General features: G+C 45.0%; 1 protein-coding gene across 2 annotated transcripts; it reads right to left on the reverse strand.

Annotated features, from left to right (window-relative positions):
- Positions 1-8,156: 8,156 nt before the first annotated feature.
- Positions 8,157-12,197, reverse strand: TNFSF14 (TNF superfamily member 14). 2 transcript variants are annotated; one of them, XM_003797997.3, is made up of 4 exons: positions 12,087-12,197; positions 10,592-10,628; positions 10,301-10,342; positions 8,157-8,915 (listed from the first exon to the last, which is right to left on the reverse strand). In XM_003797997.3, exons 1-4 carry the CDS (start codon positions 12,195-12,197, stop codon positions 8,488-8,490), a joined length of 618 nt encoding a protein of 205 aa, XP_003798045.1. In that variant the 3' UTR covers positions 8,157-8,487. The 2 variants fall into 2 exon arrangements, with proteins under 2 accessions (XP_003798045.1, XP_003798044.1); XM_003797996.3 differs by having other exon boundaries at positions 11,979-12,197.
- Between the last annotated feature and the right edge of the window lie 4,238 nt (positions 12,198-16,435).

Consider the following 16,435-nt stretch of genomic DNA (forward strand, 5'->3'; position numbering starts at 1 on the left):
TTGTTGTTGCAGCCATTATTGTTGTTTGGCAGGCCTGGGCTGGATTCGAACCCGCCACCTTAGGTGAATGTGGCTGGCGCCTTAGCCACTTGAAGCCACAGGCACCAAGCTGCCTTTATCCATCTTGAATCAATTTTTGTGAGTGGGGAAAGGTGTGGGTCCAGTTTCAGTCTTTTACACGTGAATATCCAGTTCTCCCAGCACCACTTACTGAATAGGGAGTCTTTCTCCCAAGCTATGTTCTTGTTTGGTTTATGGAAGATTAGGCGGTTGTAAGATGTTAATCTTATTTCCTGGTTTTCTATTCGATTCCAAGGGTCTATGTCTCTATTTTTGTGCCAGTACCATGCTGTCTTGACCACTATGGCTTTGTAGTACAGCCTAAAATATGGTATGGTGAGGCCCCCAGCTTTGTTTTTATTACTAAGAACTGCCATAGCTATACAGGTTTTTTTTTGGTTCCATACAAAACGCAGAATCATTTTTTCCAAATCTTGAAAGTATGATGTTGGTATTTTAATCGGGATGGTATTGAATTGGTAGATTGCTTTGGGAAGTATAGACATTTTAACAATGCTGATTCTTCCCAGCCATAAACATGGTGTTCTTCCATTTATTAATATCCTCTGCTATTTCCTTTCTTAGGATTTCATAATTTTCTTTATAGAGGTCCTTCACCTCCTTTGTTAGGCATATTCTTAGATATTTCATTTTCTTTGAAGCTATGGTAAAGGTAGTTGTGTCTTTAACTAGCCTCTCATCTTGGCTGTTATTGGCATATTGATTTTATATCCTGAGGCATTATTGTATTTTTTGATGACTTCCAGGAGTCTTGTGGTTGAGTCTTTGAGGTTCTCTAAGTATAAGATCGTATCATCAGCAAAGAGGGAGAGTTTGACCTCCGCTGCTCCCATTTGGATGCCCTTTATTTGTTTGTCTTGCCTAATTGTATTGGCTAGAACTTCCAGCACTATGTTGAATAGTAATGGTGACAGAGGACAGGACAACCTTGTCTGGTTCCAGTTCGGAGAGGAAAAGCTTTCAGTTTTACTCCATTCAGTAAAATATTAGCTGTGGGTTTGTCATAGATAGCTTCGATCAGTTTCAGAAATGTGCCACGTTTGCCACATATTAGAACTCTTCAGTGTTCTAATTAGAAAAGGATGCTGAATTTTACAGAATTCTTTTTCTGCATCTATTGAGAGGATCATATAGTCTTTGTTTTTGCTTCTGTTAATACAGTGGATAACGTTTTATGGACTTGTGTATGTCAAACCAGCCTTGCATCCCTGGGATGAAATCTACTTGATCGTGATGTATGATGTTTTTGATGATAAGCTGTAATCTATTGGCTAGGATTTTGTTGAGAATTTTTGCATCTATTAGTGAAATTAGTAAAATTGGTCTGAAGTTCTCCTTTTTAGTTGGGTCTTTTCCTGGTTTTGGTATCAAGGTGATGTTTGTTTCACTGAATGTGTTGGGGAAGATTCCTTCCTCCTCAATTTTTTGGAATAATTTCTGGAGTACAGGAATAAGCTCTTCCTTGAAGGTTTGATAGAATTCTGGTGTGAAGCCATCAGGACCAGGGCATTTTTTTGTTGGAAGATTTTTTATTGTTTCTTTAGTCTCAGTGCTTGAAATTGGTCTGTTCAGGATCTCTATTTCTTCCTGGCTAAGTCTAGGGAGAGAGTGTGATTCCAAATATTGATCCATTTCCTTCAAATTGTCAAATTTCAGAGCATAGAGTTTCCGGTAGTATTCAGAGATGATCTCTTATATCTCTGTGGCATCAGTTGTTATTTCCCCTTTATCATTTCTGATTTAGATTACTAGAGATTTTACTTTTTTATTTCTAGTTAGTCTGGTCAAAGATTTATCTATTTTATTTATTTTTTCAAAAAATCAACTCCTTGTTTCATTGATTTTCTGAATGATTCTTTTGTTTTCAATTTCATTGATCTCTGATTTAATTTTGGATATTTCTTTTCTTCTGCTGGGTTTAGGCTTAGATTGCTCTTTTTCCAATTCCATCAGATGGCTTGTCAGTTTATTGGGGCACTGAACCCCTAAATTCTGATGAGTCTTTTTTGCTGGTGTAAAAGGTCTCCCCATCCCCAGTAGAACTGGCCTTTATCTTCCCCATCTGGGGTCTGTTTCTCTGGAGAACCCTGGCCACACAATTGTTAGTTTTAATCTGGATACAAACATGGTTCACACATTGGATTTGTTGGATGCATATTTTACTTAAAAAAAAGAAACTAACTAAAGTCCAACTTCTATTTCTACTACCTGTTGTTGTTTGTTCATTTGGTTTTTGGTTTTTGTTTGTTTGTTTGTTTGTTTTTGTTTTTGAGACAGAGTCTTGCTTTGTTGCCCAGGCTAGAGTGCAGTGACATCATCATAGCTCACTGCAACCTCAAGCCCCCAGGCTCAAGGGATCCTCCTGTCTCAGCCTCCCATGTAGCTGAGACTACAGGTATGTGCCACCATGCCTGGTTAAGAACTCTCATTTTTCTTGATACTTGTGGTCATCTCAGGTGGTTATATATTTTCCCACTTCAGCAGAGAAGTGATTTAACCTCTGTGCCTGGATTTTCTCATCCATAAAATGTGTGATGAAATAGCACCCTCCCCCTAAACAGGGTCTTTGTGAGAATTAAGTAAGTTAATATGAATGAATAGAGTACACTTAGCACAGTACCTGGAACATAGTAGGTTCTCTAGAAATATGAGATATGATTGATATTACTATTATTTTAAGAAAAAACAACAGTGCAGCATGATAATAAGAGGCAACTACTATTCAGCTTCCATGTAGAAGACAACTAGGAATGGTGGGGACTGTGGTAAGCTGGTGAGCCCATGCCCCATCCAAAATAGATAGCTACTACCCCCAGCTCAGCCTCCCCAGAAAAATCCAGACATCTGGATTTGTCTATGGGCAGAATTTTCTAATTTTTAAGTATTGACTATTAATTTCCATTTTAAAAACATACCCAGTGACTAGGTATGGCCTGTGGATATAAAGCATGACTCTTCTTTCCCTCCCTCCCTCCTTTCTTTTTTTCTTTCATTTGCACTCTTACTTTATTGCCCAGGCTAGAGTGATGTGCTGTCAACCTAGCTCGTAGCAACTTCAGACTCCAGGGTTCGAGCGATCCTCCTCCCTCTCAAGTAGCTGGGACTATAGGTGTCTATCACAATGCCCAGCTAATTTTTTCATTTTCAGTAAAGATGGGGTCTCGGTTTTGCTCAGGCTGGTTTCAAACTCCTGAGCTATAGCAATTCTCTGGTCTTGGCCTCCCAGAGTGGTAGGATTATAGCATATAATAAGCATGAGCCACCAAGCTGGGCTGAAAGCCACCTTTGATATAATAACTGAAAATAATCAGAAATTAAATATGCATGTGATTACAACTATACTTACAAAAAGAATAACTACTAAGGATTCAAGAGCTCACAGCAAGCCAAGCTCTGCAAAAGGTTCAAGTCATTTAATCTCATAATAATTAAGGTAAGGTAGAGGTTTCTAGTCCTCCTCTTTTATAGATGAGGCCCAAGAGAGGCCAAGAATCAATCCCAAGATTATCCCACCAGGAAGCAGCAGAGCAGAGATTTGAACCAGGGCAATCTGGCTCCTGCATAAGAACCATCTTGTTTCTCAGTGACAAAAATGTCTCAAGTGTTTGAATACAGTGACATTCAGCAGGAGAGGTTTTGCTCTGTTGCTCAGGCCGGAGTGCAGTGGTGAGATCCCAGCTCACTGAACCCTCTAACTCCTGGGCTCAAGTACTCTTCCTGCCTCAGCCTCCCGAGTAGCTGGAACTACAGATGCACACCACAATGCCCAATTAATTTTTCTCTTTTTTATAGAGATGAGGTCTCATTACGTTGCTCATACTGATCCTAAACTCCTGGCTTCAACCCATCCTCTCACCTTAGCTCCCAAAATGCTGAGATTATAAGCCTGAGCCTCCACACCCAGCCAATACTTTGTTTTATCATTATTACTTTTTACTTCTACCACCTCTGGGTCTTGGCAAGAGATGAAAAGAAAGAGGAGGGGTTTCCTGCTCAGGGTGTAGGGGTTAGGGTGAGGGTGGTGAATTTCAGGCCCTGAGGAAGAGCTTCTGCTGGTGGTGGGTGGAGGCAGGGGGAAGATGCAACCTGAAAAGATACTGGACCACAGAAGTTGAAAAGCGGAAATGAAATAGATAAACTTCTCAGAAGTCAAAAAGTAGGTCAGTGGCCTGAATTAGGAGATCCATACCCCTACACTTAATTGAAAATCAAGTTGGAATTTTTGCTCTTGGAAGGCCTTTCCTCTTCCCCTCTCATCTTTTCCTCCCCTCTTCCTTCTCTTTCCACTTCCCTCTTCCCCCACCCCCTCTTCTTCCTCTCTCCTGCTCCTCAAGGCTGCCAGACCCCTCCCAGAATGATTTTTAGAGGCTAATCTTAGCAAGAGGTTCCATCCCCAGGTGGAAGTTCGTAGCTACTGCTATCTTTTATAAATACACTGTCCCCACACTTTGGTTTCCTCACCAAAGTCACGGAAACAGAAAAACCATGACTGAGAGCAAAGGAAACTCCTGTGTGGGCTGTAGCTGGGCGCATGTGGAGCACCTCCCACCAGCCCAGCAAGGTCAAGGAGTCAGGAAACTGTCCTGGTTTCATTGTGTTCCCTTGGCAGAGGTGAGGGGCATCCCTACCTCTCTCAGACTACAGTTTTTGCATCTAAAAAGTTCACACAAAATGATAGTTCCTGCCCAGGGTTGTGGGTGTAACTCACAAGATGCTTATGGAAACCGCCCAGTGAATGCCATTCTTTTTTAATTTTTATTAAGTCAAATACACATAGATCATGAATACATTTATGCATATGTGGGGTACAATGTATTGATTTTTTTTAATACAATCTGACACAGTTACATCAAACCAATCAACATAGCTTTTGCCTCATTTACTTGATTATTGTGTTAAGACATTGTAATATTTCTCAATCCATTATGGTGCTTGCATACTTATTGAGCTCTTATTGTATACCAGGCTCCATAGCAAACAATTTGTCATGTGCCTGATCTGATTTAATTTTTACAGTGAACCTAGAAGGAAAGTGTAGGTTGAGTATCCCTTACCTGAATTGCTTGGGACTAGATTTTTTTCAGATTTGAAATATTTGCGGCTCGGTGCCTGTGGCTCAAGCGGCTAAGGCACCAGCCACATACACCTAAGGTGGCGGGTTCGAATCCCCAGCCCGGGCCCGCCAAACAACAATGATGGCTGCAACCAAAAAAAAAAAAAAATATATATATATATATATATATATATACAGCCAGGCGTTGTGGCAGGTGCCTATAGTCCCAGCTACTTGAGAGGCTGAGGCAGGAGACTCACTTGAGCCCAGGAGTTGGAGGTTGCTGTGAGCTGTGATGCCATGGCACTCTACCCAGGGGGATAGCTTGAGGCTCTGTCTTAAAAAAAAAAAAAAGAAATATTTGCATATTCAAGTCACATTTGACTTCTGCAATTCAAGAGGTGCTCATGTGACTTGTATTCATTTTTTGTTATGAGTTTATATAGATTATTACAATTTTAATACAGTTTTTTCCTTTCTTAAAATGTGTATACATTTTTTTGTACCCTTTGTATATAAAAAGAGATATTTTGAAGATTGGACCCAAATCTAAAAACAAGGCATATTTATGTTTCACATATGCCTTATACATGTAACCCAAAGGTAATCTCATGCAATTTTCTTTAGTTGTTATTTATTTATTTACTTGTAGTGCCATGTCGTCATAACTCACAGCAACCTCAAACTCTTCAAACCTCAAACTCCGGGCTCAAGCGATCCTCTTGCCTTAGCCTCCTGAGTGGCTGGGACTATAGACATCTGCCACAATACTTGGCTGGATTTTCTATTTTTGTTATTTTTTATTTGTTTTTAAACTTTATTCAAATTAATATGAGGGTACAATATTTAGGTTACATTGTTCTCACTTCCAGGGTAAAATTCCATTTGTAGAAGAGCCCCTCATCCTCATGCAATATTTTTAATGATTTTGTGCATAAAGCAAAGTTTGCATACATTGAAAGCCAAGGTGTCACTCTCTGAGTCATACATGTGAATATCTGTGGTTGTTTGGCAAAACCATCATTCCTGACTCTAAATTTATCTGCTCTTGATAAACATTTTCTTATACTTATTCACACATAAGTACATATTAATAATAGTAAAAATATGACATACATATCTAGCATGTGAGGGAAAGATATTATCACAGCTATAAGGAGGACTTTCCCTTGAGCACCCTAAGTAAACCATGTTTTGTGAGCCTGCATTTTAAGTGCAACCTGGCCTTTGAGGTCAGGTGCAGAATTTTCCACTTGTAGCATCATGTTATTGCTCAAAAAGTTTCAGATTTTAGAGTATTTGGAATTTTGGATTTTTGGATTAGGGATGTTCAACCTTCACTATTATTATACCCCCATTTTACAGATGAGGAAACTGAAGCACTGAGAGATAATGGGACTTGCTTAAGGTCAAACAGCTAATAAGTGGCAGAGCAGACTTGGAATCCTTGGAATCCAGAATTGCAAAGCCTATTTCCTTTACCCTTGTGTTACTATGTGGCGGTGACAAGAACAATTGCAGCAGTAACGATAGCAATTCACTCACCCTTGGGGTCTAGGCCTTCATCGCCCAGTGAATGCCGTTCACGCCTTAGAATGCCATCCTAAGATCTCCCTACTGCCATATCATGACACTGCTCATTTGCATAGATCATCTTATATGTCATTCTGTGTCCCACCCCAATTTCCCATGCTCCTGCTTACTCCAAGCTCCCACCTAGCTTGGTAAGCTGTCACTCCATCCTGCAAGTAAGGGAGCCTGGTAGGGTACAGCCTTCACTTCCTCAGGGGCTGTGGATTTGAGGGGAAAGTAGACCTAGGTGTAGGGTCTTTGGTTTCCCCCACATTTCCTGCTAGAAGCAGGGCTAACTGGGTTCAGGTTCCTTATCTGCTAAAATAACCTCTGTGGGCTGTTATACTTCACTCTGCCTCTATGAGCACTCGTTGCTGACTGTTGCCCCCTACCTGACTCTCCCCCTCCCATGGGGCTCTATGGGCCTAACAGCCCACCCCAAATTCTTTCCCCTAAGAACTAGGCAGATCCAGGTGAAACTGTGTCGTTTATTTTAAGGACCAGTAGTAGCTAAGAGGAACAGGGCTATTAGCAAGGTCTGTTCCTAGCCCCAGGGTATGTTACTTTTGGCTGGGGAGGAACCTCAAGGCTGTGTGTATATGTGTGTGTGATGTTGTGTGTTTATCATTGTGATGGTGTGTGTGTGTAACCAGGTCTGGCCATGATGGGATGTGTCTGCATCTGATGTGATGAGCATTACCAAATGTGACGGTGACACCCTTATCAGTGACCATGGTTGTGAGCTGGGTGTGGCTGCTGTGTGTGGCTGCTGTGTAGTGTCATGACTATCTGCAATGCTGTGTATGACTTCCATCTGACTATGTATGAATCGGAGGCTGTGTGTGCATGAGTCTGTAGTTGTGACAGAGGGTGGATGTTACATAGCTGGGTGATAGATAGGTTCCGTGTGGTGCCACAGGTCTGACTGTGTAGTCATTCTTTCCTCCTTTCTTTTAGTGAGTGAGTTTTTCCTGGGTGATTGGCTTGGGCTGGATGCTAAGGACACAGCAGTGGTGTCCTTGTGACATGTCTGTGCTTAGCAGTGACAGGACACAGCCAACAGGTTGGTGATATATTGTTAGCCAGAAGTCAGCCACCATGACAGTATTTACACTGTGGAAGTTGGCAAATACTACAATGTTTCCCTCTACACTGGAGAGAGGTGGTTCTTAAATAGTTACAAGCACATTTTGTGGCTGTGTCTCTGGGTGTGGCTTTTTGTGACTAGGCAGAGTGTGGCCACAAGCCGGTGGGTGAGAGCTGAGTGTATGACTGTGACTGCAGGTGGGGTGGGTAGGCTGTCTGCCTGGATGAGCCCAGATTTGTGGTCTCCCATCCCATCTCCCATACTCACGAGAGTAGGGAAGTTGATGAAGTCAACCAATTCCCAGCCAATTCCCTGGAATCCCAAGTCCCACTTTCTTCTGAATCAAAAGTATAAATACCCACCCCTTCCCTTCTTCCTGAATATCAGGCAAATCAACTTCACCCCATGCTTGGGGGCCTGCAGACTCCAAGTCTCTGGGTCTTTGTCTATAGTACTGTCTGTGGCAGGGTCTAAGGTCTGCCTGGGTCTTCCAGACGCACCTGCTGGGTCTTCAGCCTCTTGGGGTGTCTGCATCTTTGGTCCTGGGAAGTGCCTACTGAGTCCTTCATCTTCTGAGTTTTGGGTTCCCTAGGGGCCCTCCAAGACCTCGGGTTCCTGGGGGGTTGTGTCTCTCGAGACACTCTCTCAGGCCTCCGCCTGCCAGGCCCACATGCAGCCCACCACACTCGTTCCGTTACACCATGAAGGCCCCAAAGTAGGACCGGGTGCCATCGCGCAGTCGGACCAGGTGCTCCTCTGGCACACGCACGATCACCTCCTCCCCGGCTTCCAGGTGCACCACGCCACCCAGAAAACTGCTGTCCCACCAGACACGGGAGCTGGCTGCCCGTCTGCAGGGTGACCGCCGACTGACCAAAAGTTCCAGCTCCTCAGGGTAGCGTGGTGTGCGCTTGTAGAGGCCGTGGGTGACCGGCAGGTCGCTGGCTAGCCCTTGTGGGCACCCCACACCGCCCAGCTGCACTTTGGAATAGATGTAGTAGTATCCAGCCCGGGTGGTCACTAGGGCCCCATTGTGGTAGCTGAGGCCCCTCAGGAAGGCCAGGCCCAGCTGCGTCTCCCATAGCAGTGGACCTCCACTGCTTGTCAAGCTGGAATTGGCTCCTGAAAGGGAGAGAGAGACAAAGTGGGCTGCTGTTGAACATGTGTCCTTCTCTTGCTGTGTGACCCTAAGCCAGTCTGCACCTTCTCTGAGCCTCCATCTCTGTCCTAGGCTGCTTGCATGTATTAATTCACTTTATCCCTTCTTTGCAAATGGGGTAAACCAAGTTACAGAGAAGCAAAGAACTTGCTTAGTGTACATCTTAAATTACTGCATCTCCCTTTTACAAGGTGGGGACACTGAGACAGAGAGGCAAAGTATCTTGCTCTGCCAAGGGGAAAACCGAGGCACAGAGCCATAAAGTGACTTTATAAAAAGTGTCAAAACTTGCAAGTTAGGCTGGGCATGGTGGTTCACACATGTAATCCCAGCCTCTGGGAGGCCGACCCTGGTGGATTGCTTGAGCTCAGGAGTTTGAGACCAGCCTAAGCAAGAGTGAGACCCTATCTCTACTAAAAACAGAAAAACTAGTCAGGTGTTATGGCAAGTCCCAGCTACTGGGGAGGCTGAGGCAAGAGGATTGCTTGAGCCCAAGAGTTTGAGGTTGCTGTGAGCTATGATGTCATGGCACTCTGTGAAATGAGACTCAAAAAAAAAAAAAGAAAAGAAAAATTTGCAAGCTGGCAAAGAGTGAGACTCTGTCTCAAAAAAAAAATTTGGAAGTTGGCAGAACCGAGGAATCAAGGCAGAACATAACTCAGATCTAGCAACCTTGTAACCTGTGCATGCCTTAGTTTCTTTCTCTGTAGAATGGAGATATGAATAGTACCTATTTAAGATGTAAAGAATTACAGTAGAACCTTCATAGCTGACCATCTTCCTACACTGACCACTTCCTTAACCTAATTTTTATACACTGGACATGCGGTGTACATACAACATGTACATATCAGTATAGCAGGCCCAGTCCCTTATGTTGGCCATCTCCATATATTGACTGGTTTTTTACAGTCCATTAGGTGGTCATCTTACTGAGGTTCTACTGAATTTTTAAGTTTTTTTTTAATTTTAATTTTTTGTAGAGATGGGGTCTTGCTATGTTACCCAGGCTGGTTTCAAATTTCTGGCCTCATGGGATCCTCCTGGTGTGATGTCCCAAAGTGCTAGGATTATAGCCATGAGCCACTGTGCCCCAAAGTATTTAATGAATTAATATATATAAAATGTATAATAGTGTGTGACACAGTGTAAGCACTATATAAGGGCTAATTAAATAAATACAGATAGAAATACATATTCCCAGAGCCTGAGATCTGGGTGACTCTGAGAATAAATATTTAATGACTGAACAAACGAAAGAATGAATATGCTGACATGGTGGGCATTTGTGTCATCTTCCCAGGACACCCTGTCCTATGCCCCATGCCAGGACCCAGGGCCCTCTCACCTGTGAGGTGTGCTGCCGGGTTGACCTGGTGCGACCTCCGGTCTGGGGAAAGAGGGTCAGAGGTTAGGAGCAATGACAGTGGGGTCCAAGAGCCAGCCTCCAAGGTGTTATCATGTCCACCTCTTAGAGTCAACACCACCCCTTCCGGAGTGACCCAAACTTCTGCTTCTCAGGCCTAGGGGAGGGGCACCTTTGGGACTTGGGCCAGTTGTGCAAATCACATTGGGCAATGCTGGAGGGCAGCGTGGGAACCACCCCACCTTCTTCCCAAGGATCAGGACCTTGCCTCACCTTGCATCAGCTGCTCCCAGGAGCCTGTGTCTCTATCCTACAAATACAGAAAGAACCCACGGTGAGAACTTGTGGTGGGGCCAGTCTGGCAATGGCCACAGACACCACCCCCAGACATGCACAAAGAGCCATGTGCATGCACATCCTGCCGGCAACCCAATGCCTCGGTTTCCCTTTTTGTAAATGGAGTTACAAATACTGCCTCCTTAGTATCTCTGGAATTAATATGTGTAAAGCATATTATGGTTACTGACACATAACATACACTATAAAAGGGTCTAATAAATAAGCAATATTAAAAAACTAGGGTCAGGTGCAGTGGCTTACACCTATAGTCTCAGCACTTTAAGAAGCTGAGTGAGGAGCATCACTGCCAGGAGTTTGAGACCAGCCTGGGCAACATAGTAAGACCCCATCTCTAAAAAAATATAGAAGATTAGCTGGGTATACTGGCACATGCCTGTGGTTCCAGCTATTTGGGAGGCTGAGACAGGATGATCACTTGAGGCCAGGAGTTTGAGGCTGCAGTGAGCTGTGATTATGCCAGTGGTACTTCAGCCTGGGCAATACAGTGAGATGCTGTCTCTAAAAAAAAAACCAAAAAACCTGGACATCCAAATGGCTGGATATATGAACACCAGCCCAAGAATGTGACACCCAACCCAGGGAATAGTCCTCAACATGTATCTGACATGTTGAGAAGATAGACACACATAGACTCAAACATGTGGACATGCTGTTATGAATCCACGTGTATCTTTAGATCAGGACTCAAAGACAAAGGCACACAACACCAGTTCCCAGGCTGTAGACAGGTGGATGCATGGACACATGGGGACATGTGCACAGGATGGTAGCACATGACACATGGGTACATGTGGCCACCAGGTCCAGACGCAAGGAGAAGTGACATAAGGATCCAGAATCCAAAGAGACAAACCCATGTGGGCATGGTATTGTACACACACAGATCCACAGGTGGGGCAGGCAGACAGACACACACCTCCATGGCCAGCTGGGGACAGCCTGAGAGAAAGAGATTACCACAAACTGACACAATCCCAATAACAGTAATGAGGGCACAGCTAATAATCCAAGTGACATTGGAGTGTGGGTTTCTATTGGTTGTGCACAAGCCATGGGCCAGCCACCTCCAGTCACCACGCTTGCCATATGGTACCTCATGTCCTATGAAGTGGGCACTTTAATTTTATAGATGAGGAAACTGAGGTATAAAGAGATGCATGAACTTATCCCGGACTGGCAGCAGCAACTCAGGGTCAAACTGGATACATTTAGTCTGAGTCCTATCCTGTACGAGCTCTCAGTGACACAGAAGACACAGGAGACCTGCCCCGCACACCACCAGCACCCAGGCCCCACTCACCGGCAGGCGGGCGATAGTCTCGCCCAGGCGCCAGTGCAGCTGCAGCAGAAACCAGCCTTGGACTGCCAGCCCAGCACCTATGAGCAGCAGCAGGAGACCCAGGCCCACCCGGGCCGAGCTGCAGGGCTGTCTCTGGTGGCTTGGTCCTAGCCTCCTGAACGGGATGTCCGTCTGTCCATCCACCACAAAAACTGAGGGCCGCACGACTCTGTCCTCCATGCCCGAGCTGACGGGGCCCCAAGACGCCCCAGGGCAGGGCTGGCACGCCTGGATCCTTCAGCCTCGGAGGAAACAGAAATTGCCCAACACTCCTGGGCTGTGTGGCTGCAGACAGGCTCTCGTGGGCCCTGGCCGCCTTTAGAACTGGGCTTGGCCCCACCCCTCTCCCCACTCACCCTCCTCTTCTTCCTGTGCTGGCCACCCCCGGCCCTAGTCCGTCTCACTCTCACTCACACAGTCGCTCACACTTTCCAGAGACTTCTGAAAATGTGACTCAGGTGTGGATTGCAGAGGGGAGGCCCCAGCTTTCCCTTTTGGGCCGCTGCATTCACTTGGCCACCAAATATTTACTGAGGACTTCCTGTGTGCTAGATTTGGGGAACACAGGGTTGAAGAAGGGAGACTAGGGCCCCTGCTTGTATAGAGCTCCTATTCCAGTGGGGTGGGAGAGACAAGAAGCTGGATAATAAGAAAATATAATAAAATGTAGCGTTTAGACAGTGGTAAGTGCAGTGAAAAATACAGAAGAGGAGTAAAGGAGTGCGTGTGCATGAGTCTATGCATATACATGTGAGGTCTGCACATGGGTGTGTTTCTGCATGCATGTGTGTACATGTGTGCAGGTGTCTGTGTGCACATGCATGTGTAAGGAGATGCACACGTGTGTGGGTACATCTCTGTGTGGTCTGTGCACGTATGTGTGCATGCACATGTGGGTGTTGTGTGCAGGTATGTGTACATGTGTGTGCATGAGTGCAAATCTATGTGGGTGTGGGTATGTACATGTGGAGGGTAGGTTTGTGTTTGTGCGTGTGTACACATATGTGTGTGCATTCGTGACTTTTTAAAAATTGGAAGTCACAGTTGGGGTGGGACTTCTGTCCACCCATGTACTCTCCTCCTTAACCATGCCCATGACCTGGGAGTCCTAGACTCCTCCCTCTGTCTTGTCCCCATACCCCCTCTTCTAGCGAAGTCTATAGATTCAACCTCTGAACCATACCTCAGATTTTACCTCTTGTTTCCATTCCTACTGCTGCTACCCTAGCTAGGTGCTATGGACTGAATGTGTTCCTCCCAAATTCATATGTTGAAGCTGCAATCCTCAAAGTCATAGCATTAGGAGGTGGGGGCTCTGGAATGTAAGTAGGTGGTGACAGTGGAGCCCCATGATGGGATCACTGCCCTGTAAGAAGAGACAGGAAAGGTCCACTCTCCTCCAGGTGAGTTGCAGCAGGTGGGTAAAGAGCCCTCTCCACAAACACCAACCCCTGAACTCAGACTTCCACACTCTAGAACTAGGAGAGGTAAATTTTTGTCGTGTGAGCCACCTGGGCATTCTGTTACAGCAGCGCAAGCTGACTGAGACTTTGGGCACCCCCACCTCTCTCTTAGACCGTTGATGTGGCTGCCCAACTGGATATCCTTCTTCACCTCTTGCTACCTTCAAATTCATTTTCTATCATCTTGCCAGTGTAAACTTGCTTATTTATTTATTTTTTTTTATTTTATTAGAGCAAAAGTTATATAGCATAAGACCATTTAAAAACGAACGCCTTAGTGGCATTTTGTGCACTCATGATGGTGTGCTACCATTAGTTCTTTTGGAGACATACCTATGATTGGAATTGCTGGTGTGAGCTTTTTAAACACCTAAGTCCCTTGCTTATTAAAATCTGCCAGCAGCTTCCCACTGAGCTTGCAGGGGCTGGGAAAGTCCAGCCAGTGGGTCAATCTGGCTAGCCCTTGTTCTGCAGTCACGGGAACGACGCCAGGGGTCGCACTGGGTGAGATTTGGACACCTGGCTGGGGCAGCCTCCTTGCTTCCGCTCCCTACCCCTCTCCCAGAGCTTGTCTGCCACCCTAGGTGGCCCATCCCAAGTCAACAAGGCATGACAAGCCAGAAATGTCTTCTTTTCTTTTATACATTCCTTTATAATTTCTTCAGTTTTACCTTTAGGCCCTCAAAGCCAAACACACTTATTATGTGGCCCTTTGTACATAAAACATTTCCTGCCTAACTTTCCCCTGAGCTCAGGATAGATGCCAAGTGGCCTTCACCTGGGGGCCTCCATGGGGCTGGAGGCCCTTGTAATTTTGTCCACGCTGCCCAGGCATCTAGGGGCCTGTGCCCTTCTTCCCCCTGTTTCTGGGAACAGTCTTCCCCAGATCTCTGGAGGTTGGCTCCTCCTCCTCATCTGTATCTCTCTCTTTTTTCTTCTTATCTTTGGGAACAGGGTCTTGCTCTGCTGCCCAGGCTGAAGTCCAGTAGTGTCAGCCTAGCTCACTATAGTCTCAAATCCTTGGTTCAAATGATCCTCCTGCCTTAGCTTCTTGAGTAGCTGAGACCATAGGTACATGCCACCATGCCTGCCTAATTTGTTAATTTTTTTTTGTAGATGGAGCCTTGAACTCCCAACCTCGAGTGATCATTTTGCCTTAGCCTTCCAGAATACTGAGATTACAGGTGTGAGCCACCACACCTGGCCTGTGTTTTGACTGAAGAACCTCCTCCTCACATGAGCTCTCCTTGACCACCCATTTTGCTTAGGGGTCCAGATAATCAGAACCAATAGGAAATAGACAAAGAGAAAGTCAGAGAGAGAAAGAGAGATGAGAGAGAGAGAGAGAGGAAAATGGAGATGGAGAGAGAGATAGAGACAGAGAGACAAAGGAGACAGAAAGAGAGATACAGAGTTAGAGGTAGTGATATGGAGACACAGAGAGAGGGGGAGAGAGTCAGAGAAAGACAAAGAAGACATTTAAAGAGAGATAGAGACATAAATTTATTTTAAGGAATCGGCTCTCAGGATCACTGGGGATTGCAAGTCGTAAACACACAGGGCAAGCAGCAGGTTGGAGATTCAGGTAAGAGTTAATGTTGCAGTCTTATGGTTCATCTTACAAGGGTACATGTGAATCTTTCTAAATGTAGAGTATAAATGTCTTAACACAATAACTAAGAAGATGCCCTGAAGGCTATGTTAACCAGTTTGGTGAAAATATTTCAAATTGTATATAAAACCAGCACACTGTACCCCATGACTGCATTAATGTACACAGCTATGATTTAATTAAAAAATAAAATTAGACCACTTAATAGACAACTAAAAAATTTTTTTAAAAGAGTTAATGCCGCAGTCTTGAGTATAAGGGCTAGAAATTCAGGCAGAATTTCTGTCACTGTCTTGAGGCAGAAGTTTTTCTTCAGGAAACCTCAAGCGTCGGCTCCTCTGACCTGCAAATGATCTGGTGAGACCTATCCACATGACCAAGTCTCATTTCCTACACTCAGTGTCCGTTGGTTTTCAAAACAAAGTCCAGCTGGCTTGGTGCCTGTAGCACAGTGGTTACAGTGCTGGCCACATACACCAAGGCTGGCAGGTTCGAACCCAGCCTGGACCAGCTAAGCAACAATGACAACTGCAACCAAAAAACAGCTGGGCGTTGTGGTGGGCATCTGTAGTCCTAGCTGCTTGGGAGGCTGAGGCAAGAGAATTGCTTAAGCCCAAGAGTTTGAGGTTGCTGTGAGCTGTGACACCACAGCACTCTACCAAGGGCAACGTAATGAGATTCTGTCTCAAAAACAAACAAACAAAACCAAAAAAACAAAAACAAAAACAAAAAAAAACAAAGCCCCTCTAAGGAAGTACCTTCCTAGCAATATGCAAACTAGCTTTTGACCAAAGAACCAGCCACCATAGCCTAGCTCTGTGATCACCCAGAATGAACCCTCCCATCATGTAGTGTAAGTGATCCCCCCTCAATCCCCTATGTGGGTCAGCTTTCTTTCTGGACATCCTCACCATCTACAGTCAGTTACATGCTGCTTCTAAGTGTCCTTTCCTGCTCCCCTTTCAGAATGGTTCTGTCTGTGACTGGGCACCATAGCTCACACCTATCATTTTACCAGGCCCAGGTGGGAGGATCACTTGAGGCCATGAGTTTAAGAGTAGCCTGAGCAACACCATGAGACCCTGTCTCTACAAAAACGTTTAAAAAATATCAGCCACATATGAGGGTGGCATGTGCCTGTAGTCTCAGCTACGCAGGAGGGTGAGCCAGAGGATCACTGCAGACCAGGAGTTGGAGGCTGCAGTGAGCTGTGATCACAACACTGTACTCCAGCCTGGGCTACAGAGTGAGACCCTATATCTAAAAACAAAACAAAATCCTGCCTGTGCTATTCACAGCCTCAAGCAATAAGTTTTACTCAAGAACAAACACAAACAAAAAAA

The sequence above is a fragment of the Otolemur garnettii genome, unplaced genomic scaffold, assembly GCF_000181295.1.
Source record: "Otolemur garnettii isolate 467f Iridium unplaced genomic scaffold, OtoGar3 scaffold00127, whole genome shotgun sequence".
NCBI lineage: Eukaryota > Metazoa > Chordata > Mammalia > Primates > Galagidae > Otolemur > Otolemur garnettii.

Coding starts and splice junctions, on each gene's coding strand:
- TNFSF14 (XM_003797996.3), bottom strand. CDS start 12,197: ATGGAGGACAGAGTCGTGCGGCCCTCAGTTTTTGTGGTGGATGGACAG. Junction 10,343..10,591: donor CTGGGAGCAGCTGATGCAAG/GTGAGGCAAGGT, acceptor CTCTTTCCCCAG/ACCGGAGGTCGCACCAGGTC. Junction 8,916..10,300: donor CCCGGCAGCACACCTCACAG/GTGAGAGGGCCC, acceptor TCTCCCTTTCAG/GAGCCAATTCCAGCTTGACA.